At 37.9% G+C, this 27151-nt stretch overlaps 2 protein-coding genes across 3 annotated transcripts; both read right to left on the bottom strand.

Annotated features, from left to right (window-relative positions):
- Window positions 1-562: 562 nt before the first annotated feature.
- On the bottom strand, window positions 563-18096 carry LOC133861804 (ABC transporter B family member 28). 2 transcript variants are annotated; one of them, XM_062297615.1, is made up of 16 exons: window positions 17615-18096; window positions 16998-17185; window positions 15916-15939; window positions 7335-7436; window positions 6898-6988; window positions 6414-6514; window positions 6243-6293; window positions 6025-6153; window positions 3386-3448; window positions 3031-3310; window positions 2451-2599; window positions 2255-2344; window positions 1526-1660; window positions 1394-1450; window positions 1251-1307; window positions 563-1080 (listed from the first exon to the last, which is right to left on the bottom strand). In XM_062297615.1, exons 1-16 carry the CDS (start codon window positions 18006-18008, stop codon window positions 844-846), a joined length of 2148 nt encoding a protein of 715 aa, XP_062153599.1. In that variant the 5' UTR covers window positions 18009-18096; the 3' UTR covers window positions 563-843. The 2 variants fall into 2 exon arrangements, with proteins under 2 accessions (XP_062153599.1, XP_062153602.1); XM_062297618.1 differs by lacking the exon at window positions 6898-6988 and having other exon boundaries at window positions 7310-7436.
- Window positions 18097-19181: 1085 nt separating this feature from the next.
- Window positions 19182-26156, bottom strand: LOC133861803 (uncharacterized). Its single transcript, XM_062297614.1, has 5 exons — window positions 25802-26156; window positions 21829-22090; window positions 21531-21727; window positions 20804-20991; window positions 19182-19707 (listed from the first exon to the last, which is right to left on the bottom strand). The coding sequence occupies exons 1-5, from the start codon at window positions 25894-25896 to the stop codon at window positions 19421-19423; spliced, it is 1029 nt and encodes a 342-aa protein (XP_062153598.1). The 5' UTR covers window positions 25897-26156; the 3' UTR covers window positions 19182-19420.
- Window positions 26157-27151: the final 995 nt, after the last annotated feature.

Genomic DNA, 27151 nt, shown 5'->3' with positions numbered 1-27151 from the left:
AGTTTTTTTTTTTTTTTTTGAATAAAATTTGAAGAATAATACAAGGGTTCTGCAATTATGATCAAGTTACATATTACATTGAGTGGTTACAGGCAAAATAACACAAGGATAGGAATATGAAGAAACACTTGGGATTAATATCGATCAGCTGCATAAATGGAATATCAAGAAACAATTAGAAGACACAATCACCAAGCAAACTGGCCCGTTAGGAAAATAGTCTACTATCTTCAGTATGCAACGATCATCCTCCTCATGCCAACCCAAATTCTGTAAACCACTTCTCATGCTTTTCTATATCAGAAGCAGAGACGCTACGTTGGACCTTAATCAAGGCTTCTTCAAAGTCACACATGGCAACAGGGTCCTCTGAAATCTCATCCTTGGGCATGTTCTTAATCTCATCACGTGTCTTTCCAGCTATTTTGCGCCTCATGCCATTCAAGGAAGCATCCCAGCAGACAGTTTGTCAAATCATCTCCACTGTACCCATCTGTTCGGCGAGCCACTTCATCAATATCTACATCGGGGGCCTCCTCTACAGTTTTCAAATCGATTCGGATTAAGGCTTAATTGAGTTTATTTGTGGTTAATTATTATTATTCTACAATAAAATCTTGCAACTAAATAAATTTGATGTTACATTCTATCAGTAACTTTACAAAGGCTTTGCTGTTCTTGCGGAGTCGCCAGCTTAACAATTATCCGCTGGCAACTTCCAGGCATCATCTTCTTTAGTAATGATGGAAAAAGAAACTAAAATTGAAGTAAATGTGGGTGAAGCAATACTGTCAAATTTTCACTTGGTATAATTTAGAACTGAATATTCTAGCAATTTCTGTGTCACTCAAATGCCAGCCTTTGAATGCCGACCAATGAAGCATATTGGCCCTTCCTAGCCAATAATTCCAAGTGGCTTCCAAGCTCCGCAATCCTCCCATCAGAGCAAACCGCAATCAGATGGGCATTCTGAACTGTGCTTAATCGGTGAGCAATCACCAACGTTGTCCTGCCCTTCATCAGATGGTTCAGAGCATCCTGGACCAACCGTTCACTGACTGCATCCAAGGCACTGGTAGCCTGCAGCAAAAGGACATCATAAATATTTCTAGTCTCTCATGCCACAATGGGGAGAGCTTTCACACAAGCATGTACAGCTGGGCTTTATGAAAAATGTAGTCTCATTTGTTATGGTGATTCAAACTTGGAGAAGACATACAGATGCACAGAGAAGCAAATGGAAAGTTTACCTCATCAAGTATCAGGATTGGGGCATTTTTAAGCAGAGCTCTAGCAATAGCAATTCTCTGCAGATCAGAAACAGGAAGAATCAATAGCAACTCTCTCTCTCTCTCTCTCTCTCACACACACACACACAACTTTATAACCATACCTGCCTCTGGCCTCCGCTCAGTAGGCCTCCACGCTCACCAACAAGTGTGTCATAACCCTTTTGAGCAAAATAAAGATTCAGAAACAAAACAAACTAGCAGTAGAATATTTGCATATTGAAGAGACAAGAAACCTGTGGCAGTGATATTATGAATTCATGAGCATTTGCTGCCTTCGCTGCCTTTATCACGTCATCCTTGGATACAGTATCATCTGGAAGCCCATATGCAATATTTTCTCCAACAGACACCGAAAAAAGAACAGGTTCCTGCATCATCTTTTGTATAAGCTTTGGAGAAAGGCAACAATAAAATGTGAAATATTTACTTTTCTTAGCACTGCTCAGCATGTGTGCAACTTGGTTGCGGGTGGGGTTGATTCGAGCTCAAAGCACAAAAAAAACCAAGCATCTACAGCATCAACCCAAAACACAACTCAACCAGCACAATTCAAATGGACAGGGTCAAGACAACATGACCAAAGTTTTATATTCCTTGATCCCAAACCCCAACCTATCCTAATTTTCACATTTCACCCTCGAGCTTGTTCGGAAAAAGAAAATGGTTCATTTACCTATAAAGATTAATCTGACAACTCAAATACATAGTATAGTACAACAGGTAGCTTTTTGGAAACAATATTGTCAAACCCCAAAACCTGCCCAGGTAAGCTTAGTAGCTACAATCTGGTTTAGACCTAGACCAAGTTGTATCCCCACAGTAATTATGGTCAAGCTATATATTTCAAATTTACTAGAAAACAGAAACATGCCTACGCTGAGAACAAATGAGTATGGTTCCCAAGTACAATACATTTGGGTATGACAAGCTCATAGCAGATCTGTGGAGATCCAAGAAGAGACCTGATTCACGATGGAGACAACCCGTGCCCATTCACTCTTGTCAAATGTTCGAACATCTTCCCCGGCTACTGTTATACGACCTCTGGTTGGCTGCAAAAGGAACAATTGATGCGCACAATTCACCATCATCCATAAAAAGAAAATGAAACTTCCGTCGAACAAATAGAAAGTTAAATAAAAAGAAAAAGAAAAAAACCTCATAGAAGCGTGCCAAAAGCTGTACTATTGTACTTTTGCCCGCACCACTTGAGCCCACTAGAGCTGTTACCGTTCCACATTTTAGAGTTAAATTCAGACCATTTAGGATTTCCACATCAGGTCTCAAAGGATAAGAGAAGTGCACATCTGGAGATTAAAATTAGGGCATTAGTTTACACAACGGAACAAGTAGTATAAATTTTTTGTATGAAAACAAGATTTGGTACAGTCTGATAATATAGATAACTAACAAAGGATTTATAGCAAAACTTGTTCTCAACAAAAAGACGGAAAGAAGAGAGATCTTCAAGGAGAGGCTTGAGATTGACAAAGCCCTTGTACTCACAAGGGTCAATTTTCTGTAGACACACTACCAATTAGAATCCTAGTGATAAACTTAATAACAAGCAGAAGCTTGGTATATCATTTCATAAAACAGACTACCACTTGTTAAAAGGATAATACTTAGACATGGGTGTATCGAATGTGATAACCTAATAAAAATCAGAAAACAGAAGATAAGGCAAAAAAGGCAGTTATGCACCTCAACATAATGAATAAAACTGCACGATGGATACCTTCAAGATGAACATCGCCAGACCTAGCTAAGCGACACAAATTGCTAGCTGATTTCAGGGCTGACATATAATGCATATTCCTAGATATAATTTTCTCATCATACCCATTGAGGAAGAACAATTTATAATTCTCATCATGCACTTCTTTTTGCTGCATTTCTCTTTCTAAACCAAATGCAAGGGCTTCATCAATTTGAGCCTCAGCTAAAACAGAGTTAATTCTCTCAACAGCAGCAAAAGTTCCACGAAGATCTCCAAATGTGTTCACCAGCCCTTGAACCTGAAAGATGTATCACATCAGACATGACAGAGGATGGGAATAGCATGAGTACCTAAGCAGCACCAAAGAACTCACTGCAAATGTTAGTGTGAAAGTATATCCAATGAAAGAAGCCACAGTTCCAACAGAGAGTTCACCCTGTAAGCAGAAAATGTGAATGATTAGAAAAGAAAAACTTGACTCTGGTACTGGTAATCACAGGTTGATTGAAAAATGAAAAAGATGCAAGCTCGAAGATGGAGTAAAAGTCAGATGTAGAGATTGTCCAGGACTTTTGCCACCCCAAAAAGGTTTGTAGTTCGTTCATGAGTATAAAACAATTTTTCAAAAAATTGGAAAGGAGTGTGAATAAAAATTTGCAATGACAAAGACTAAAGCACTAAGTTGTGCTGTAGACAACAGTGCCCCAATAGCTGCCGAACATACCTCGAAAACATGATGGTTTGATAATCTAAATAACCAGTCAATGAGCAATACTGCTTTGGCAATGTAGTCATACTCAAACAGTTCAGAACACAAAATTGTTTATATTCTATGCAATATTACTTGAAATTGCTTCATGTAATGAGAACAAACATCAAAATAGCTAGGAACACGAAAACTAGCATGAATGGAAGCCACAAGACAAAAGGACCATGAGAGCTCCTCAAATAGATAAATCATAATTCTTTTAGCCTTTTAGAAATAGGAAAATTACTGTATTGATCCCTATGATTTAGGACTTTTTCAAATTGCTCCTCAAGTTTCTAATTTTATCTTTTGACTCCTTGTGTTTTTCGCCCTAATCAAATAGATCCTCTCATCAAATTCTGTAATGGTAGTGTTAAGGAAGTGTGTGCTTAACACGCTATATCTTTGGATAGCGTCCTGTCTTTGCCACCTAGGTGTTTCTACTTTTGTAGACTTTCTAAATTTATTAGTTGTTCCTCCCGTTTAGGGGCACTCTTGTATACTTCCCGTGTATTAGGGTTGCGCCCCTCTGCGCTTTTTTATTGAATTTGAAATTACTTATCAAAAAAAAAAAAAAATTGGAATTACACCCATTGCCAAAAGAAAGTAAAAAACAAAAACAAATAGGAGAGAGAGAGAGAGAGAGAGAGAGAGAGAGAGAGAGAGAGAGAGAGAGAGAGAGAGAGAGAGAGAATGGTTGTGAACCACCCCCTCTGTTGAGGGGGGAGGGGGTGGGTGAGCCAACCCTTTGGGGTGGACTGTGGAGATCATGGACACCACGATGACTCCTCCCCCTCCCAACAAAGGGGTGGCCATGAGCCACCCGCTAGGGTGTTTGATTTATTTGAGGAAATGGGCTTGTTAGGTGCTCAACCCATTGATGTTCCTATAAATCAAAATCAAAAACTTCTGAAGGATAAGAACAAGTTATTTAGAGATCCTAACAAATATATTGGACTTGTTGGGAAGCTCAATTACCTTTCCATCACTAAACCCGTATGTAGTCAATCTAATGAGCCCAAGTTCTTGGAAGCTCCTAGGGTCCCACATTAGGATGTTGTCACTAGTATTATTCGCTATCTTGAGTGAGCCCTAGTCTCATACAATTATATAGGCGAAATGGACACCTTAGAGTGGAAGGCTTTGCCGATGCAGATTGGGCAAGTTTTTCTTCAAATGAAAGATATATTACAAGGTATTATACCTTTTTAGGTGGTAATTTGGTATGTGGAAAAGAAATAAATAGTGAGAGCACGATATGATGCAAAAGCTTAGTACAAGGCAATGGCTCACCCTTCTACAAAATTAATGTGGTTATAACATTTTCTTCAAGAGATTATTCTTACTTCATTCAACACCCCCAAAAGTTAGTCTCAACATTAGATGGGTGAATTGTGAAGGTGTTACATGGATATTAAATCCCACATTGGTTCCTTACTAGATGAAACATAGCTTTATAAGTGATTTCAATGAGCTCTAATTGTAACTTTAATTAATCCTTTCGGAGTAATGGCGCAGATATTGCTAGCATTTTTGCAATTGGAGTCAGAACAACCTAATAACATGATGTGGCACTAAAGCAATGCAATGAGACATGGACCCTAACGAGAACATCAGATTGTGGCACCCCTAATAGTTAGTCTGATGGGTGGATTGTGAAGGTGTTGCCTGGTCTTAAATCCAACATTGATTTTTTACTAAGTGAGACTAGGCTTTATAAGTTATTTCAGAAAGCTCTAATTGTAACTTTTACTAGTCCTTTTAGAGTAATAGTGCAAATATAGCTAATGTTTTCCCTAAGTCATGACACGTCAACTCTTACTCCGTTACTTTATGATAATCAATCCACTTTGCATTTTGTCTCCAATCCAATATTTCATGAAAGAACCAAACATATTAGGTTGATTGTCATTTCATTTGAGATAAGATACCAAGTAGAGATATATCTACACCATTTATGAAATCTAAAGACCAACTCACAGACATGTTTACCAAGTTTTTGAGCCATGATAAGCTGGAGTTTATTTGACCCAAACTAGGCTTATATGATATATATTCTCTAGCTTTGAGGGGGAGTATTAAAAAGGGTGTTATTGTATTATAGTATACCACAGAAAGGTAAAAAAAAGTCAATTGTATTGTTTTGCAATATATATAATTGAATAGTGAGAGTTATGGGATATGTTCTTTTCCTCTCATTTAATAAATCCTAGAACCAACACACAAGCTTAATACAAAAGTTTTCACGAGCTAGAAGTGCTTACTGCTTTCACTTTGCTTCCTCCAAGACAATATAAGGATAGTAGAGAAATATAAACAGCAATTCTTGTCAAAGATTCATTTACGGATTTGAAAGACCCAAGCTTTATGCCGCTAGCCTGATAAGAAAGAACCTACGAAACTCCACAAAATAAACATTAAGCACAATGAATAAGCTTTCATATCTCCATGACAACAGCAACTAGTACTTGAAATATATTACCTGGCTACCAAACATTGACATTTGACGCTTTTCACCCCCAAAGGATCTGACCTATAAAAATTTATGTTATAATTTCATTCATTTGCTGTGTATCCAAGCTTCAACCACTACATCAAACACAGATGTGGGGGGAAGAAAAAAGAATAGCAAAGAACTCTATTAAGAACTTACAGTACGTATAGCAGAAACTGTTTCGGTCACACAATCAGATATGGATGCCTGGGCCAACCCATGAGCTTTAAAAACAGGTACAGTTGATCTCTTGTACACGGCTTGAGAAAATCAATTATAGTCGGCAGAAGGAAAAGACAGGATGAATAAAAGACGAGCTTATGAAATTTCCAATGATACTATATCATAATGATAACAGAAAAGAACCAACATGATTTAGGAATAATTCCTAAGCAAAGCCAACTTGTAATGTCAACACCCCACAGGCAAATATAGAAGCTCATTCGATCATAAAATTTCAATAGAGATGATCTACCTCTACTCTAAGCCGAATTGGGCATATATCAATAAATTACTCAACATGTTACTGCAAATCATTCTAATGCTGTAAGATTTCCAAAGAGATTTGGGAGCACTATCATGCTTCTTGGTAAGAATAGACAACATAAACTACTAGCTAACAACATCAAAGATAATTATTTACCAACTAAAACAGACACGGTAAGCATCAGCAGGCCCAGAATAGGTGCAAGTTGAGGGGACAAGACAAATAGTATGCTTATTGTCCCAACGACCTACAAGAACAAAGAAAACAAGAGACATAATGACCCTAATGAAGATGGGTAATAAATTGAAAACTGAAAACACAGATAGGAAAATATTTTAAGAAAGTGATAAGTTGCAATAATGTATATTGGAGAACAGTAATTAAACTATAATTGCATTCTAAAAAAAACAAAAAAATTAAAATTGAAGTAGCATTAAATCAGAACATTTTGGAAATTTATACTTATCAAAAAAAATTATTTACTTATCAAAAAAAATTTTGGAAATTTATGTGACTTTTGAATAATAAGTGTGCACTTGCTTAAATGTAGAAAACATTTTTAGCTCACTTGTGCGTGGTGTAGAGTTGCTTGCCTCAGAAAGTGCCCTGAATCCACGATCCCTTGAGATGTTCTCACTCACAATATTTTTTAGAGAACCCAAATCAGATGTTAGCAAACCAGTAAGTTCACCAACCTATAAAGAGCAAAACCCAAGTTAATCCAATAAAACGAAACTGTTGTGATAGTGTAAAATGTAAATTAGGTCAAATTAGTAGCATAAATAAAAGAAGGGAGAGAGAGATAGAGAGATGTAGATGCAAGTAACCACTATCGAATATAAAAGAAGAAAAGAAAAAGGAAAAGAAAAGAAAACAAATTGACAGAAGATAACAGATCATTTGTAAGCCCAACATGGGAAACAAAAAGTCAAAATGGTAAGATAATGTGGGCAGTACTAGTTATCCTTTCCACAACTTATTGTTCTCTTTCTTTCTTTCACCATGCCAATCAGCTTATTTTGTGAAAAAGTTTCTTAATTTTAAGCATGATAATACGTCAATCTAGTTCCTTAATCTCACATGTGCCACTGACTTACAATCATTGGCATTTTGGGGTTACATCAAACTCAATGCTATGTTGGCAGGGCTGTGGATTGTTGGGAAATTGGTTTTTGATAAAGCAATTTGCTTTCACAGGAAACTTGCTGTCATAAATTGTTTATCAGTCTACATATGTAGTTCATTTTCTGTGTTTAATCATTGTGCAAGTTGTCTTTTCCTGGCCATAGCATCTTTTTCTAACACCTCATATTTTATTGTCACATGGTAATATATATGTAGATGTATATTATGCATGAAGCTTTTATCATTCCTCTGCAACAAACATTACTTTATATACCTATTGCTTCCTCGTTCTTGTAGATGCAAGATCTTAATAAGGAATGGGTAGTTAGCTGACGGTTAACAAGGGGTTTTTTCAACTTTTGTAAATCCATAGCAATATATCTTCATAGGCACAACAACATTTTGGTGCATTTAGATTCAGCAAGTTGGCGCTTTTAGTCGTACAAATACCTAAGATTCCTTACAAACCACAACTAAATTCATTTTGTGGATAGAGTGAAACAATGGTGGATTTCTTATCGCTTTCAAGGCTCTTCAAGTTTCATTTTGGCTTGCAAGCTAAAGGCTCTAAAAGCTGATTTAAGAGTTTGGAATGAGGAGGTGTTTGGCAATGTATAGAGGCAGAAAAGGCTTCTTTTGGAAAACTTACAAGGTCTTGATGTTATTGAAGAAGAGAGGGCCTTACGTGATGAGGAAAAAGTAAGGAAGGCTAAAGCTATAAGTGACTCAGAGAGATCCCACTCTCATGGAGGAGGTGAGTTTGAAGCAAAATCTAGGACTTTGAAGCTAATAGAGGATTGCAAGTGCATGAAGTTTTTCCATCGAATGTCCAACTCTAACAGAAGAAATAACTCCATTGAATCTTTGATAGTTGATGGTACAATTTCTACCGACTATATTGAGATTACTGAATACATAGTGCAGTCTTATAATAATTTGTATACGGAGCGGGGAGCAGTTCAATTTGTGGCCTAAGTTGGACGGCCTTTCTTTTGAATCTATTGGTGAGGTTGAGGCCAACTAGTTGGAGAGAGTGTTTGAGGAATGAGAAATTTTTGAGGTGGTGAAAGCTATCAATAGTGGTAAGGCCCCAGACCTTAATGGTTAAACTATGGTGTTCTTCCAAGCTGGTCGGCATGCTCTAAAAAAAGATATAATGAAGGTTTTCCATAACTTCTATGCTAGAGGCAAGTTTGAAAGAAGTCTAAATGCTACTTTCATTGCTCTCATTATAAATATTTTAGGGGTTGTCAATATTAAGGATTTTCGATCGATTAGTTTAGTGAGTAGAATTTACAAAATTATTGACAAAGTTCTTGCTAATAGATTGAAAATAGTTTTGGAGAAGATTATTTATAAGTCTTAGAACACATTCATCAAGGGAAGCCATATTCCTAATCCCATTCTCATTGCTAGTGAATGCCTTGATAGCAGAATCAGATCTGGGGAGCCGAGCGTGCCTTGCAAACTAAATATACAAAAAGCTTATGGTCCTGTTAATTGAAGTTTTTTGTTGTACATGCTGAGGAGGTGCGGTTTTGGGGAGAAATGGTATAACTAGTTAGCTCATTGTATCCCCTCGGTGTGTTTTTCTATTTTGGTGAATGGCACTTCCACCAATTTGTTCAGTAGTTCTCGTAGCCTAAGACAAGGGAGCCTTTGTCTCCTTTGTTGTTTGTTAATGATATGGAGGCTTTAGGTAAGATGATCTCTACAGCAGTGAGTGGGGGTTTGTCATTAGGCTTTTCTGTGGGGCCTAGGAATGTTGGTGGGATTAAATCTCTCATCTTCTGTTTGTGAACGACCCTTTGATTTTCCACAGGTCTGAAAACTACCCCCGCCATTTGCAATGCATGTTCTTATGTTTAGAAGTTGTCTTGGGTTTGAAAATTAACTTGGCTATGTTAGAATCAGCCCTTGTTGGCAATGTTGATAATGTAGAAGGTCTAGCTCGCATTTTGAGATGCAAAGTTTCCTCTTTACCTATAAAGTATCCAAGTCTTCCGTTGGGAGCTTCTTTTAAGGCCAAATCTATTTAGAATGGCATTAATGAGAAGGTCGAGCATCGTTTAGCTGGTTGGAAATGGTTGTACTTGTCTAAAGGGCGTGGGATTATCTTGATTATTAGCGCCTTATCTAATTTGCCTACTTATTTCATGTCTCTTTTTCCCATCCCTGCTAGGGTTGCCAATCACATGCGGGATTTCTTGTGGGGAGATATGAGTGAAGAGTTCAAATTTCACCTAATAAGTTGGTCCAAGGTGTGTTCTTCGACTTTTTAGGGGGGATTGGGGGTTTGTAATTTGCTTTTGTTCAACTCAGCTCTTATGAGGAAGAGGTTGTGGCGCGATGCTTATGAGCGAGGCTCTGTGAAGATTGGTTGTGGACTTTAAATATGGTTTATGTGGGGTGAGTGGTATTCTAAAGAAGTTAATGGAGGTCTAAGAGTTGGTCCAAGTTGTGTTCTTCAATCTTTTAGGGGGGATTGAGGGTTCGTAATTTGCTTTTGTTCAACCGAGCGCTTATGGGGAAGCAATACCAACTCAATCCTTAAGCAACTTAAGCGGTCGCCTAAGGCTCTCAATTAATAGTTGACAATAAAAGTTCTTTCTAAAAATAAAAATAAACAATCAAGGTCCAATATGGAAAAAAGTTAATAATTAGTCTCTAATTAAGGCCTCCAATTATTAATTGTATAACAAAGGTTCTTTCCAAAAAAAAAAAAATTGAAAACTTTAATATGGTAAAAAGTTGATAAATAATCTTTAATTAAGGCCCTCAATTACAGTAAAAATAATAATTTTGCAATATTAGGGCCTTAAAAAATCTCTAGACATGAAAATAGGAATTTATTGACTCTAGAAATGTAGCCGTCCATTTCTTCTTATGTGTACAATTCACGTTAATAAAAAATGGATTTTCCATGAAAGTTAATAATTAAGGCCCCTAACATCATAAATTTTTCAACGTATATAAATTTTTGGAATGTCCACTTGTTTACTTTCCCATTTTCACATTCATAAAAGTCCAACATGCATAACTTTCTCCAAGTGACAACATCAATTTCAATTAAATTGTCAATAGAACATGAAAAGTCTTTGTTTCCAATGTGCTCTAACATCAATCTGAATTGAATGCTGAGAAGAATATGGAAAGTCGAATATAAAAAATTAATTAGTAATTTTGCATCCCAAAAGGAAAGAATGAATTTTAAATAAAAACATAATATTAATATTAAAACAAATGTTATTTATTAATAATTTAATGTAAGAAAAGAGCATCACTTAAGCTTGTCACCTTAGACCTCAAAATCACAAAATGTATCTAGCCGGGGAAGTGGTTATGATGCTATGCTTATGAGAGAGAGGCTCTGTGAAGATTGGTTGTGAACTTTAAATATGGTTTTCTGTGGGATGAGTGGTGTTCTAAAGAAGTTAATGGTTCATATGGGGTTCGCCTTTGGAAATTCATTAGGAGTGGTTGGGGGAGTTTTTGAGATATACTAGATTTAAGGTGAGTGATGACTCCAAGATCAATTTTTTGCATGGCATGTGGTGTGGGGATTAATCTCTTTAGGTAGCGTTTCCAGAGTTGTTCAACATTGCCCAATTTAGGGATGTTTCTGTGGCAGATCATCTTTAGCTATCTAATGGCTCTTCTCAATGGAACATTAATTTTGTAAGAGCAGCGCATGATTGGGAAATGGAATTCTTTACTTCGTTTTTCAATCAATTGTATTCCATCAAAATGAGACGAGGTGGTGGAGACGAGCTTTGTTGGGCCCCTTCTAAGAAATGGTTGTTTGATGTAAGATCGTTCTACAATGTCTTACTTCCCCATGATAGCACTTATTTCCCTTAGAGGAGTATTTGACGAAATAAGACCCCCTTGAGAGTGGCCTCCTTTGCTTGGTCGGCTGCATTAGGTAAGATCACTTTAGATAACTTAAGAAAACAATATATCATTGTGGTAGATTGGTGCAAGAAGAGTGGGGAAACAGTTAACCACCTTTTACTCCATTGCCAGTTAGCTAGTGCCTTATGGAACCTACCCTCTATTTTTTTTGGATTAGCGTGGGTCATGCCTAGTAAAGTGATAGATCTCTTCGCTTGTTGGAGAGGACAGCTTGGTAGTCCTCAAAGTGAAGCAATATGGAAGATGATTCCGTTCTATTTAATGTGGTATATCTGGAGAGATGATTTTTTTTTTTGATAAGTAGAAATGAATAATTGAAACTTTAAAGACAGGGAGAGAACGATGGCAGGATTAAAGGCCTTCTTCTTCAATACCCTATACGGCTATACCACTAGAAGGTTGCCTATGATTGTTTTCATATTTCTAGTTTTCATGACCTTTTCTCTTCTTCTTTTCTTTATCTTTTTTTTTTTATCTTTTATCTTTTTCTAGTTAAGTGTTTTCTCATTTATACTTCTTGTGTACTTTGATGTACCCTTTTGTGTTTTAATGAATTTGATCACTTATCAAAAAAATTCATAACAAGTTAATCAATTCTGATCCATATATTGGAAAAGGAAATTTCAATGTTATATTGGGTGGATTCTACTGATCAATCAATTTTCTACATTTTTTGAGACTTCTTAGAAGGGAACAAAGAATTATGTGGCTTCACTGTGAAAGCAAAATGCAGTGCTGAAGTGATACCACATGAAAATTAGGAATTTATAGTTTAAATTTGTAGAAGAGATGAACTAACAGATGCTATTACTTTTAAATTATGGTTATGTAACAATTATCTAACTTTGAGTTTAGTGGTTTAACTACATGAAGGATCCACAACTTTTTTCTAGGAAGCTTGCGTTTCTCTGGACTTCCACCATGTGAGGCGTGGCGGTGGGCTGTTGTGAACCCCTCGGGGGTTGTCGTGTGAGGTAGGGCATGGAGAACCGGTTCTTTGTGGAGGCTAAATCCTTCATCTTCTCGGTGGCGGAAGGGTCTTTTGAGTTGAGGGTGGCGGAGAAGAGGAAAGGATTCTCAGGGTGGATTAGGCTGGGCTCGGGATGCATCGCTTGGTTACTGTCGATGGTGGAAGAGGTGTTGCAAAATCCAGGCTTCGAAAATTTTGTTAAATCTTTCAGAGAGGGCTCGAAGGTGACCATCGTTCGGAGAGGTGGGAATAGCTCCGGCCGGTTCTTGGAGGTGGCGGTGTACGTTGTAGGGGGTCGGAGAGGGATGATTGTATTTCCTGAAGGCCGTGACGGGCGGGGTTGGGGGCGAGTTTCTGGGGAGTTGAGCAAAGTGTTGGCTTTCTTTGGTACCTCGGTGGTGTCGTCTTCTTTTAGTGGCGCCCCGGTAGGGAAGAGTGTGGGCAAGGCCGTGGGTGTTTTGTCGTTCGCAGAGGTGGTGGGCTCACCGGTTGTTGGCGAGCCTTTGGTTCAGAAGTCGGCAGTGGTCTGGTGCGAGGCGGAGAAGATCTTTTCTTTGGATCGGGAGCGGGAGCCCTTCCGGCAGGCGGTGGATTGTTACGATTTGGAAAGGTCCTCCTACGGTCCTCTGGGTAAAGGCCTTGCGGTCGACTGCTACACTCTGGAGTGTTCCTCTCCCAGTCCTCTGGATAAGGACCTTCTTGCGTGTTCCAAGAAGCGGGATGCAGTCGATGCTGCTGAGGCTACAGGTGACGTTGCAGTGCAGGAGTTGGGGATATTCAGGAAGCTTCTTGATATTTTTGAAAAGTGGCTTCTTTGGGCTTGTGCGCACAGGTCTCATTTGGGCTGGGTTTCTTCTAATGGGCCGAAGCGGAGCATGGGTAGGACCAAGTGTTGTCTTGGGTTAGGCAGAATGCATTTTAGGGCTAGGACAAGAAGGGTGGGCTGTAGGTCTTTTTCTAATAAGACCATGAAGTCTGGTCTTACAAGAGTGGATTACTTTAAGAAGGCTAAGAAATGCGGGTTAGCTTCGGTTCATGGTTCTGACGCGGGTATGGGTTCTGTTCCTTCGGGCTTGGGTGCCCCGGAGCCGGAAGTGGTGGGTTTTTCTTCAGCCTCTCTTCCGGAGTTAAAAGAGCGTTCTTCTCCCTTTTCTTCGGTTTCTTCTTCCATGGAGATTCTCGGGGAAAAGTCTGCTACTCCGTCCAGATTTAAAGCTTCTAACGTATCATCGTCGGCCGTTACTTCTGTTTCCGAGGGCATTGGTGTCTCTGCTTTGGTGAAGTCAGCTCTGGGTGGGGATCCTCCTTTGTTGCCTTCGTCTGAGATGGCTCCTTCTCCGGCTCTCTTTGGGTTTGATCTAGCTCTTGGCGTCTGCTCTTCAAGCGCGGATGCTCTAGGTGAAAGGTTGCGTTACTCCCTCCCTGTGATGTCAAAGTCTGGTGCGCCTATTTACCCGTCAGATTCGAAGTCAGTGCTCTCATGCTCTCGGAAGAACAAGGTTGGCAAATTGGATAAGCATCTGCTTGCAGAGGCTCTTGAGACTTTCAGTGCTCCCAAGGTGCTTTCCAGGCCTGCTTGTGGGGTTGTCTCCAAGCCCTTGTCAGCTCCTGCAAAGTCTACGGCTGCTCAAGATAAGGGCTATCAGCCTATCCTTCGGCGTGGCTTCCTTCTCCCAAGCGGCGCAGCTCTTTCTCTGTCAGAAGTGGGAGTGGTTCCAAACTCTTCGGTCCAGTCTGTGCTTGGGTGCACGCCTTTATTGTCTTTCTCAGAGGTGGGCAATTCTTCGCGGGGAAGTGGTTTTGAGGCGATTGGTGATCCTCCTGGGGCAGCGATTGATCTCAGCTTCTGTGTTAATACTTTAGGGGTCTCCCACGAGGGGAATGTGAAGGGCTTTTTAGATTTAATGACTCATATTGATGCGGAGCATCGTCTTGAGGCTTCAGTTTCCTCTTCTAAGTTTAAAGGGAGTCGTGAAGTGAAGAACTTAGAGTGCTCGATTAATTATGATGCTAGAGGTTTAGGTTCTAGTAGGGGCAAGGCTAAGCGGCCTAATGTGATGTATTAGTCTCGGGGTTTTGTGGGCTGGTTTTGTAGGGGTTTTCCGGGTTTCCTTCTGTTTGGGTTTTTCGGGTGTTTTTCCCCTTCCCCTCTCTTTCCTTTTTTGGTGTCATTTTGTATACTTCATGTATGCTTAGGGGCGCCTTTACGCTTTTTATACAATTCTCTACTTACTTATCAAAAAAAAAAAATTATGGTTATGTAAATGATTGAGCTTGGTTGGTATTATTTTGGATATGGAAGCATGTAACTAAGTGTTTTAGTGGATATTGTAACTTTGAAATTGGTCCAAAATCTTTTGTTAATATGGCATAGTTCGTAACCATTTACATCGAAAAGTTGTCCAATTTTATTCCTTCAAAAATTGAGAATATGTTGATTTCTAGTTGTTCAGTATTATACTACTCATATTGTGAATAGGAGTAGTTATTTATATAATCATATGAAACATGAAACTATTAATGATTTTCAATGCCAGCCAAACATTGGAAACTGTTTTCAAAATCATCTTCAGGGTGGCAGCCAAATACCGGAAAATCAATAATTTCCAGAGAAAATGTTTTCAACTTAAAACATTCTACGTCAAAAAAATATTTTAAGTTGAAACAAACAGAGCCTAATCTCATGAAAATAGCCAGAGTTTGGTGTCTACCAACTTTGACTATGATGCAAGAGTGCAATCCTTGCCATTATTTGGCAAAAGGAAAAAGTTGAGACAAGATCAAGTATCTGATGCTGAAGCACAAGAACTTAATGTGATTCTTACTTCAAGATGTTTAAAAGTGTCGGTCCAAGACATCAATAATTCTAACAAAAGATTGCACAATCACATATTAAGAAACAATATAAGTGCATCATCAACATAACATAAACTCGCAAGGCACACAGGTTCTAAGTGCCTCGACAAGCTAGGCTTCCCTTAGACACTAGTACTTTCTTAAATAATATAGCAATAAAAGTATACAGTGATATAATATCTCAGAAATGCATATGACCATTTCCTGAAATGAGCATAAGAAAGCACTTGAAAAGATATGTGTGCGTGAGCACATGTGTTCACATATCTATGTATGTATGTATATATACAAGGATTTTATAATCATACCTTGTATCGATCAAAAAACTCCACCTACATAGATAAAGAAAAAGAAAAAAGTTTTAGGACTGAGTACTAACTTTTGCACACAAATTTAGAAACAGAACAAAAAATAAAGAACTTGACAAACAAAAAGTATAAGTCTTAAGCAAATAAAAAACTACCATACAACTTTTATAGGAATCAGAATCGCAGAATAAATATTCACAATGGGATGGCAAACCACTTGTGTGCGCTTTTGCCCAAAGCAGCATAATACATGCATGTCAATACCAATGCATATCAGCCAACAGAAGACATGTTTGTATGTTTTTTGCAACACCACCATGCCTAGAAAGTAAGAACTCTTGAAATTGAAAATTACTAGACAAAACTTCATTAGGTTTGACAATCCACCCAGGAGAAAAATAACTATACTAACAATAAACTTTTGTAACCTTTAGGTGGATTTCATTTTATTCTTCCCATGAACTTACAAAAAGTCATCGTCAACATCTTCAGTATCATGTCTTTTTTGAAACACAATAAGAATGCAACAATAAAAAAAATGAAAGTCTTAAAGCCGTCTAACGTTTTCATTTTAACAATTTTCCAAACCAAAATTGAACTTTTGAAACTAACTTTTCACAATTGCTATATTTTCCCTTCCACTTTATGCCAAAAAAAAAAGGAAAAAAAAAAAGAAAAGAAAAAAGACTAACAATAACAACATATGCTGGCACCAAGGGTGTAACAGAGAACATGTCTTAGGTAGGGCATAATGGCATAAAATAATTTCATGTAGCCAATGTGGTTGGAAAACTGAGATCATAGCATTTTTTAGTGTTCCACATTACAACCAAAATGTAACATTATTGAAACACAAAATGTGTTTTATATCTGTAAGTTTTAGTTCCAGAACAAAATTTCTAAGGAAAAGCAATTACCAAACAAGGGAAAAATCAAATATAAAACTATGAAACTAACATTCTCACAATTGATTACTTCACACGAACCAGACAAGCTGAAGCATTGTCCAGCAGTACTAAACCCCGCACCCCCAGGAAGAAAAAAAAAAAGAAAAAGGTGAAATTGGAAGATTTGAGTTTTACCTTCTGAATCAACACCCTTCTGAAAATCTGGGCTGCTAATGTTGACATAACTTTCTCCCATACAGTGTTCAAGTTTACAACAAAAATAACAGTTAGAACTGGTTCCAGTGCATACAAAAGTCCGACTTTACTGAGCAGTCTCCACAACGGGTCTGGTCTAGCGCCGATAATTACTTCAAAGAATCTACCTAGAAAAACCATCAACAAAGACACTAAGCAATAATACATGAACTAATTGTCAACTCCTCCTATTAAAATTTGGTTTGTGGGATTACATGCCAAAAAGTTTATTACATTAAAGATACAGCTAAAAATGGTAGTCACGAATATCAGAACCAGTGCCCTAGACCCTTACTAGATTCTAACAAGATGGTACTAAGCAACTTTTTGGTTTCCAACAAACTGAAAATTTGGAATCTACTTAGACCCAATGAAGCAAAATCCTTCACTTCCATGAAACTTAATGAATCGTTTTACTTTTGTTAAGCTTGTGGTTTTTTGTTTGATTAATTGTTCAGGGACAAAAAATCATAATTTTATTTCGTTGTCCATTCTTTTCTTTTCCTCCAAACAGGTATTAAATTAAGTTTGAAAACGAAAACCCTCATTTTCCGTACCAGAAAATATGGGCATCGAGAGAGTACAGGTGGTGCAACCAACGAGAGTCAAAGCTGAGACCGCGAGCCTCAGCTTGTGCTCAGCCAAGAGACTCCACAGAAGCCCCCAGCTTATCGCGTTCGGCGGCCGAATCTTCTCGGCCCGAGAATCCGACCCGTAGACTCTCGGGTCAGCCTCGCTCACGTTCGGGTCCGAGGCGGGTCCGGACACGTAAGCGAATGAGATTGCGCTCCTACTCTTTCGAGGTGTAGTAGTTATTTTGCGTGGGAATGGCGGGAAAGGGTGTGATTGCAGGGGAGGGGGGCGAGAGGAGAGGGAGAGTCTGGGTTTGAGTGTACGGGCGCGAGTGGGGTTGGGAGTGGGAAAGAGGTAGAGAGTAACTGTAGAGGCCATGGAAATGTGAGAGATAAAAAAAAGAGGAGATAATGGTGAGGTGAGGGCTTCTGTTTTGCCCAAGATTTTGGGGATGGGTGATGTGAACTTCACGCGCTGGCTTAGTGGGGGTGAGCGCTTTTGTTTGGATGAAACATTTTTTTTCTAATCTTTTCTATTTTTTTCTGAATTTTTGTTTGGCCTTTACAACCCAACTTAATTCATTTCGATTGGTTACCCTACTCATTTTCTTTTGAGTAATGATTCACTACCACCTAAATATACAACTTTTTACCACCTTGTCTATGTGGCAAGGTGGTCCCCTACTAACTTTAGAGTTTTTTTATTTTTAAAAAATAAAATAAAGTAGGGGACCACCTTGCCACATAGACAAAGTGGTAAAAAATTGTATATTTAGGTGGTGAAGAATCATTTCTCTTTTCTTTTTTACCCAATTCAAATTTTTTTCCCCAATTCCTTGATTTCCGCAAAGAAAAATTAATACCACCCAAACATGAATTTTATATTATATTCAATTTAATTCATCTCATAAACATATTTTTCTAATTTTGAAAACAATAAATATATATATATATATATATATATAATAAAAAGACATAAATTTCTTTCGAATTAAATCCTCCAACCCCAATATAATAAATTGACATGTTTCTCTTACCATATTAGAGAACTTTTTAATATAATAAATAAACTACCTCCACAGTTAACTCCTTTTCTTCTAAACGTCACTCGTTTTTTCTAACGGCTAAAATTCCTCCTCCACTCCAAGAGCCTCTCTCCCTCGACCGTTCATCTCTTTTTTCTCTCTCAGACACGGTCTGTCGTTGGAACTGGAACGTATCGGAGCAATGGCAATAGAATAAAATGTAAATGGTGAAAACGTCAGTATTACAAAGAGCATATAACCCAGTTGAAGCAGAAAACAACATTTTTCGCTCTTTTCAGAAATACTTTTTTGTTTACCAACTGGCCCAAACTTCGCATGCTAAAATACTTTTTAGCATATCTAAACCGAAAATATTTTTTTAGCTTATATTTGTGACACTAGATAAACACGAAACCAACATACTAATTAATGAGCAGGCTACGTAAATTTTTACATCAAGTATAGCTGCATTGCTTGTCTCATTTTACATCTAAAAAGAGCTATGACAATTCGGGGGGGAGGGGGAAGAACAAGAAATGTAAATTCCATTACTGAAAAGTATCCCAGGTATCATGGGGAAAAACAAATTGAATGTTACCAAACCAAATGAGAAACAAGAAGACCTGTCATGGTAAACACTTCAAAGAAATGCATAACCAGCAGGAAAAAAGAGAGAGCATGTTCTGATGTATTAACAGGGGTGAGAATGTCATGTACTTGACGCATTCCACTGTCTGATTAGTTCAAGCATTCCGATTCAGATATGCTACTTCATCTTCTTGAGGAGAGATGATGTCCTAAATTCCACATCATCCCTGATAAAACTCCACCAAAAGTATGAAAGAGGGATGGTGGTTGCGTGCCAAAGTGCATGAGCGTCAACAAATCCTCGGTAGGGTGGAAAGTCGTATATCTCCAACAGCATTGCAAAGCCTCCCCCCACAACCACCAACCACAACTTCCAGCGGGATGGATGGCGAGTAACTCCGGCCCAAATCCCCCAAACAAGAAGCTGAATGACACCCATAATCACACACACTTTCATGTTCAAACCTGCAAATTGATAAAAACTTGTGTAAGGCCACTACTCATTAAATAGAGCATCGCTGTTATGCTAGATGAAGAGAGTTTTCAAACTAAAACAACTTATTTCCCAACATGACTGAATGACTAGGCATATTGCATTCTTCTCCAAAAAGATGGACTCATACACGATCCAAACAATTCCTTGGTGAGGTACCAGGCAATATGGTTGCACTGGTCAGACATTATTTCCCTTTTACAAAATCAAAAGTCCAAAGATAGCAGAGACAGTCCAAAGATGGCATTCTCTGTAAATTTTGCGTGGATATAGACAAAGAATGAGATAATATTGAGAGCATTCTCTTTCTGATATTACGGATCTAATTTACAGGGAAACCAAATAATGTTAACATAATTTAAACAATTTAAGCATACAAAAATAAAAATATATATTAAAAAAATCTGTTTGGACTAATCAATTTCCAAAATCATTTATATTTGAAACTATGAAGAGAATTGCATAGGCAACTTCACAAAAAAATTATTGATTTAATGTATTTTCTAGTGTGTCTCTATCGAAAGGAAGTTTAACATATTTCCACATAGATAGCTAAAAATATCAGGCTTAGCTTAAACAAGGTTGTTGAGATGGATGAGAGACGTGGCAACAAAGGATACAATGAAATAAAATCCACTAATGAGTAGTTAGGGTATCAATAATTAAGGACAAAGTTAAGAAACAGTCAAACAAATTAGTGAATTGTGTGGAAAGGAAACAACTGCTGCACCAGTAAGGACAAAAATGATGCCTATATCTTGAGAAAAGATTTCGAAGGAATGATGGACCAAGATAGAGCAGTAAAAAGAGTAAGCATGACCAGTCCCAAATAGCTGAAATAAGGCTTTGTTAGATGAAACTGTGCATTAAAACTATTCAGTATAGCAATTTTCAAATGATGCAATCTTTGCTGAACGGAAACTCTAAAGCTGCCAGTAGGCTAACCATGTCTTATGCAATGAATATTGAGATCGACATACTTGACATAACTGTACCAATAGTTTTGAATAGCAATAATATTACTGGAACATCATTTATTAAAGGGGGACTACTGGGAAAATGGTTTACCATAGTCAAGTTGGTAGAAGTTCAGATACAAGATATGTGTTGTAACAAATGCGAGTAGTGGAGCAGTAACCATGACCCTTGCAGCCTCATCTCTCACATTAAAAGCTCGCAGTATTGCCATAATAAGGCTAAACCCAAGTAAGGCCACAGCAGATGAATAATCTAGCTTCTCTGTCAACTCCACATCTCTATGAGTAATTAAATCAACAAAAGGTTAATAACGTAATGCGAGAAAAACAAATAAAACTTCTGCTGGTGATTAATAATTCCATAAGTTTAAAACAAAAACAGTTGCAAAAAAAGGTTTAAAATAATGAACCAGAATATGTTTTTCCCTCCATGGAGATGTGAATGCAACTGGACCACTGAATATGAAAACAAATTCTGGAGTTATGGCTAGCTATCCCCATTTTACAACTCCTGTACCATGAAACTTAATCCACTTTGTTGCAAAGAGCACCCAGAAGGCTGTTCAGTGAGATAACCTCAGTACAAATCTAAGCTAACCATTGTGTGCAAGGTAATAAGGTTTTTTCTTGCTCTATGAATGATTTTAGGCATAAAATTATGTCATATGCAAATCTAGGTGAAGTCAAGAAGAAAGCTAGAGCCTGCCTCAAGAGCTCTCCTCCTGATATTATCATGCAAATCATACAGTTCAGAGGATATATTAACATTATTTTTTCTAATAAGGAGATAAAAGGATATAATAAAGAGGGATGCTTACCGACTGTGAAAAACAGCACTCCAGAACCAGGAATTCATCGATAAAATCCCGTAGATATGCCACAGGCCAGTATACTCATAATATGTCTTCTTATCAGGCCTCAAAGGCAACTTGTAGTGTAAAAGGATGAAAAATGATAGCCAACCATGAAATTGCATGGCAAGATTGAGGGCAGACAGAGCAACAGCAACAGGTTCCTTAAAAATGAAAAACATTTATTCTTAGAATATATAAATAATTATAACCAAGCTAACCATTTCACAACTAAATTGTGCTCCTCAAATGAAAATTTGAAAACCTGGATCCCATAAACACGCCAAAATGGCCATTTCCCGTGATATTTGACAGGCTTATGACCAAGTTGCTCTCTTTCTTCCTCCCTAGCTAGCATGCAGTGGTATCTACAGTCGCTGCGGCAGTCCCATTGTTTCCACCGCAGATAAAGTGGCTCTTGCAGATACCATGGACCATCAATAGATTTTCCGTCAGATGAGAATTTGCAATGTTGGAAGCATTTCTCCCCCACACATCCAGTTTTCTCGCATTGGTCCACACAAGCCCTTGAGAACCAATGACAATAGCAATGACAGTAATTGAATTAATGAAAACCGTAATGTTAATAAACATAAGCTGCAAGAAGGAGAGAGAGAGAGAGAGAGAGAGAGAGAAGAGGCACGAATAAGCAAATTACCTGACCACCATTACCAAGTTAAAACACGTAGACACTAATTCTTTTAGTTTACAGGGGGCATCAGAAATCAGAGGAATATCCACCCCTCCAACCTAGACTTATGGATATTGCTTAAGAAGTAGTACTTCACTTACCCCCCTAAACTAAATTCCTCTGGCACCAAACTTTAAATAGTGTCACTCAACCCCTCTATCTACCATTCCGTTACAGTCAACACCCTCCGTTAGCATTTTAAGTCAAATTGAACGGAAAATGTGTCACATGACATGCATGTGTCTTTTTTGGACATAAACTGCCCAAAATACCCTTTTTTAGGTTGCTTTTTTTTTTTAAGTTGGTATGTTTGAAGTTTCCTAGGTCCCCAGGGAAACAATGCAGACACCCAACCCATTGACCTGGATTTCTCACTTGCGAAGGTGTCGGAAAGCTTCTTACTCAAGAAGCAAGTTCAAACATGATCATAGGGTAAGCCGAATTCCACACGTTAAGCAACAGCCAAAGAGCCCAAAGTGACGTCATCTAGGTTCCAACATCTATGGCCACCAGAAATCATAGCAACACTACCATGTGAATGGACACCATTAGCTAATCAGAACAGATTTTACTCATCCTTGGGGACATAGTGTATCAGGGCTGAAGGAGGCTTGGATCAATGCATTTCTTTTAACCCTAGAAGAGCATAGAAGCAGGTGATTGTCTCCCTCTAGCAGACGAAGCTTGGCCCCAGCAGACCGTGGTGCAACATTATTCTCAGATGTTCTAGTGGGATTACTTAGAATAGGGCACTCTCACCAACATCAAGTCAGCATTTGCCAATGCACGGCTCAATTTCATCCGACGCACTACCCTACCGTGCTAATTCCTCTGACTTGCATGTAGAGAGTCGTTATGATGCCCAATCAATCCAGTTGGAATTCATGGGCAACAAAGAGAAGCTGCTCTTGTGCCAAATGATTCCCCCAATTAGATAGTTTCTGAAGTCGTCAAATCCTATCTGCGGCAGGAGCAGGCTCTTACGGAACATGTTTGACGCAGGAGGAGGAGGCTATGCTCCAACTCTCTGAACAGGCTTCTTTTAAACCCCGATTTTAGGAGAACTTTGCTTACAAGAGAGCTAGAGATAGTGGTGTAGGGGGTGCTTTAAACCGTGATTTTAGGAGAACTTTGCATGACTTGGTGGAGTGTCACAAACCAGGAATCCTCATTCAAATTCAGACTAAAGCTAGTGGTGTCAGAGCCACAAAGTTCACCAACTCTCTTCCTTTTGATGCTGCTTATTGGACATAAACCATAGAATATGCAGGGAATTGGGTTATTGTGACGACCTGATTATTTAATTTATTTTGGAGTTTGAATTTCTGTGACATACTAAGCAAGAGATTCACCGCCATTGCTAAGGTATGGAAATCCTCAAACTCTTGGATCCTTTCTACTATCTATGGTAGTCCTCAGGTGAGTGAGAGGAAACTTCTTTGGCAGAATCTTGTTACTGTTGCAGGGTTCCATAACTTACCTTGGGTGTTAATGGGGGGGGACTTTAACGAGCTAACTAATGAGGCAGAAAAATCCAGTGGCAGACCTGTGTTACTACTGAATAGAGCCCTGAATTTCCAACATTGTATTGATGATTGCAATTGTACTGACCTAGGTTTTGCGCACTCTAGATTTACTGGTCCAATCTCCACAATCTCATAAAAGGAGCATTTTAGGCAATTTATGTCTAAAATAACATGTGCATGTCACATGACACGTTTTTCGTCCAATTTGACGGAAAATGCTAACGAAGGTATTAACTATAACAGAGTGCTAGTTAGAGGGGAATGAGAGTCACTTTTTGAAGTTTGGGGGGTTAAGTGTATTTTCCCCTTTTATTTCTTAAATTCCATTTGTTTCAACATAAAATATTTTCTGAAAAATATTTTCCTATATTTGATGCTACTAAAAATACTAGTCTACAGAAGATATTTCTTGGTTAGCTGAAAATTGCATCCAGAATCTACACTGCCACGCCACCTTGTTTCTGCTCCTCGCTCCTCCGCACTGCCACCACCACCCTCTTCTCCTTCCTTACTCCTCTGTACCACCATCACCAAGTACCATTCCCCCGATTCTGCATGCTACCGTCACCACCTCTCTCCCCCTTTCCCTACTCATACACCACGGTCACCACCTCCCTCCCTCCTTACTTCTCCATACTGCTACCAACACCTCCCCTCCCCCCACCCCTTCCTACTTTGCACGTTGCAACTACATGAGACCTCCAATCCATAATCCCCAACTTCTACAGTCTCCAGCTCCACGTTTGTCGTCTTCTCAACTAACAGACTTCAGTGTTAGTGGTTTTTGTAGGATTTTACAAAGAAAATTCTCAATGCAAACAAACACCAGAAAATCAGTTTTAGGTTTTAACAACCACGCAAAAGAACAATGAATATTTTTCTTCAAATATTTTCCATAGAATAGGGAAAACGTTATACCAGAAAAGGGCTGAAGAGTTTTTAGTTGCAGCTATAAACACTAACAACTAATATCAAAACTCTTATTTGTCTCATGACTTCCCCAATTTGTCTCTCTATCACTTATTTACAAGCAATAAAGTCTTCTCACTACTCACAACCACTATTTAGAATCATTTAATCCAAAAATAAAAAGAAGAAAAAGAAAACAAATCAAACTTCAAAAGACTACGCGAATCAACAATGAGAAGACAAGGACCCATAAAATCCCAGCATTCGGTGAGGACTAGTTTGAGGGAAAATTACTCAATCAAATGGATGGTGACACGTGCACACTAAGAGTCTGGAGAGAGTCAGACTATAACCCCAAATTTTTGCAGCAGGGACAAACACTATCATTCTAATAACACTAATTATATGTTAAACAATCACAATATAGACAACCAACATTATCATTCTAATAACACTCGGAGACTATAGACTATAGCTTAGGCTCCTTAGATAAAGTTCATTACATTCCGGTGAAGAAAACCACCATCTAGAAGGTTAGAATAGTATAAAAAACATATTTTAGATTATCACAATAATCTGATCAGTTCTGGAGCACTTAAAAAATCAAATAAAATTTAGTCATTTGATATGTCGCTCTTTGATATGCATTTCATTGCTTATCAAAACAAATATGTTATAAAGCTAGAGCCATCATCTCTAGTTGAAATTTTAACATTTGACGTTAAAACTCTATCACTCCAATCTTACATCTTCAAATCTACTTGTAGAAGAACCAAATGACCCTAACCTAGGTATCCAAGTATTGCCTTTCTCAATAACTTTAGCCTATGATAACCTCTCGAGTCTAAAGCACAACATGTCTTTCAGAAACGCAATAATTTCTCAAAGAAAAATAAATAAATCTCTATTAGCCAGCACCACCCATACTTTCATGAAGCTCGAACTCTACGCTATTACTCTCCCCCTCCAATCTCTATCAAACAGTGCAACCACCTCAATTTCACACAAAATTGGAAGAAAAAAATGGTAGTACTTAAAACATTAACCGATTAGAATAATCCACAAAAAGAAAAAGCTAAAATATGAAAAATATGACAAAAGAAAAATCTTACTTGTAAATCGGATCAGCGTCACCAGAGCTAGCGTCGAGAGCACAAACGAGACAAAGAAGTGCGGAGAAGAACAGAATCCAGTGAAGCTGATCCATCTGATTCGTGGAAAATGGAAAGTCAACAGAGAAAGTTTCTTGAGATTTCTAGAGAATCAACGGCGAGTGATGAGGGTCACAATGGCGATGTAACTGCTTTTGTTCCATTGAATCAGACAAAAGAGGTTCAATTTGGAGGTAATTGACTGGTGACCGAGTCGATTGAGCTCGGAGTGAGTCAGTGAGGCGGGCGAGTCTTGGGCGTTTGGGAGTGAATCGTGGGGTGATGTAGTACAGACCAGAATCTCGTGAGGAAGCTGATCTTAGGGGCGATTCACGAGGAGACATGTGGACATGCGGATGCTGTTAGGCATTTACCATAGTGCCCCTTCTACAACTTTAGTTGTAACGAGGAGACGTTATGATTTTGTTTAACGATGAGATTCCATAATGCCATAATTGTCATTAAATTTTTAACAAAATTATTTAATAGATTTCTTCATATAATTTCTTTTTAAGGATTAAATATCAAATTAATACATGTAGTGAAACCTTAAATCAAAGAAATATGATATACATTTATAACCTCTTTTATAAACCATTTTTCAAACTAATCATTAGATCTGTTTTCCTATGTATGAGCCATACATATTTAATGATTGATTTTAAAAAAAAAAAAAAAATTGTTGAGATTATACAAGAGTGACACAAATATTGTAAACGTATCATATCTCTAAATCAAATGGCTACATCGATTTCAAAACATGTCACAAGCGGTACTTGTCATAAACTTAAATACAGACTTGCACCTTTCATCCAAATTTCATCTATTTTTTAAAGGAAATCATTGTCAGTGGCCTTTTAAAACCCGATACATGTCCCATACACTACATAATACAACTTATTTAGCACATTTTAACACACGTCAGTGACCCATGAGAAATTTTAAGCACATCAAATACCACATATTTTCAAAAAATTACATAAATAAAAATTAACCCACATAAAATCAAATCGAAATTCATCCTTACTCTCCAAACCAAACCCTATAGCTTTTCTTTTCTCCCCAAATCATACAAACAAAGATCTTAGCAGCTTCCTAGTACTACCTACTCATTCACTACAACTCTTTTTTTTTTTTTTTGGCAAAAACAAAAAAGCTCCAAAGTATCTGTCTAAAAAGCTATGATGAGCCTTTTTTTTTTTAATCAAAACAAATCATCACAATAACATGACTATACGCCATGAACCAAACATTAACACTAAAAATGTATCATAATATGAGCATATCATATCAAATATTACACATAGCAAT

Source organism: Alnus glutinosa, chromosome 2 (genome assembly GCF_958979055.1).
Source record: "Alnus glutinosa chromosome 2, dhAlnGlut1.1, whole genome shotgun sequence".
NCBI lineage: Eukaryota > Viridiplantae > Streptophyta > Magnoliopsida > Fagales > Betulaceae > Alnus > Alnus glutinosa.
The sequence above is the reverse complement of the archived record's forward strand: the minus strand, read 5'-3'. Positions and strand labels throughout refer to the sequence as shown.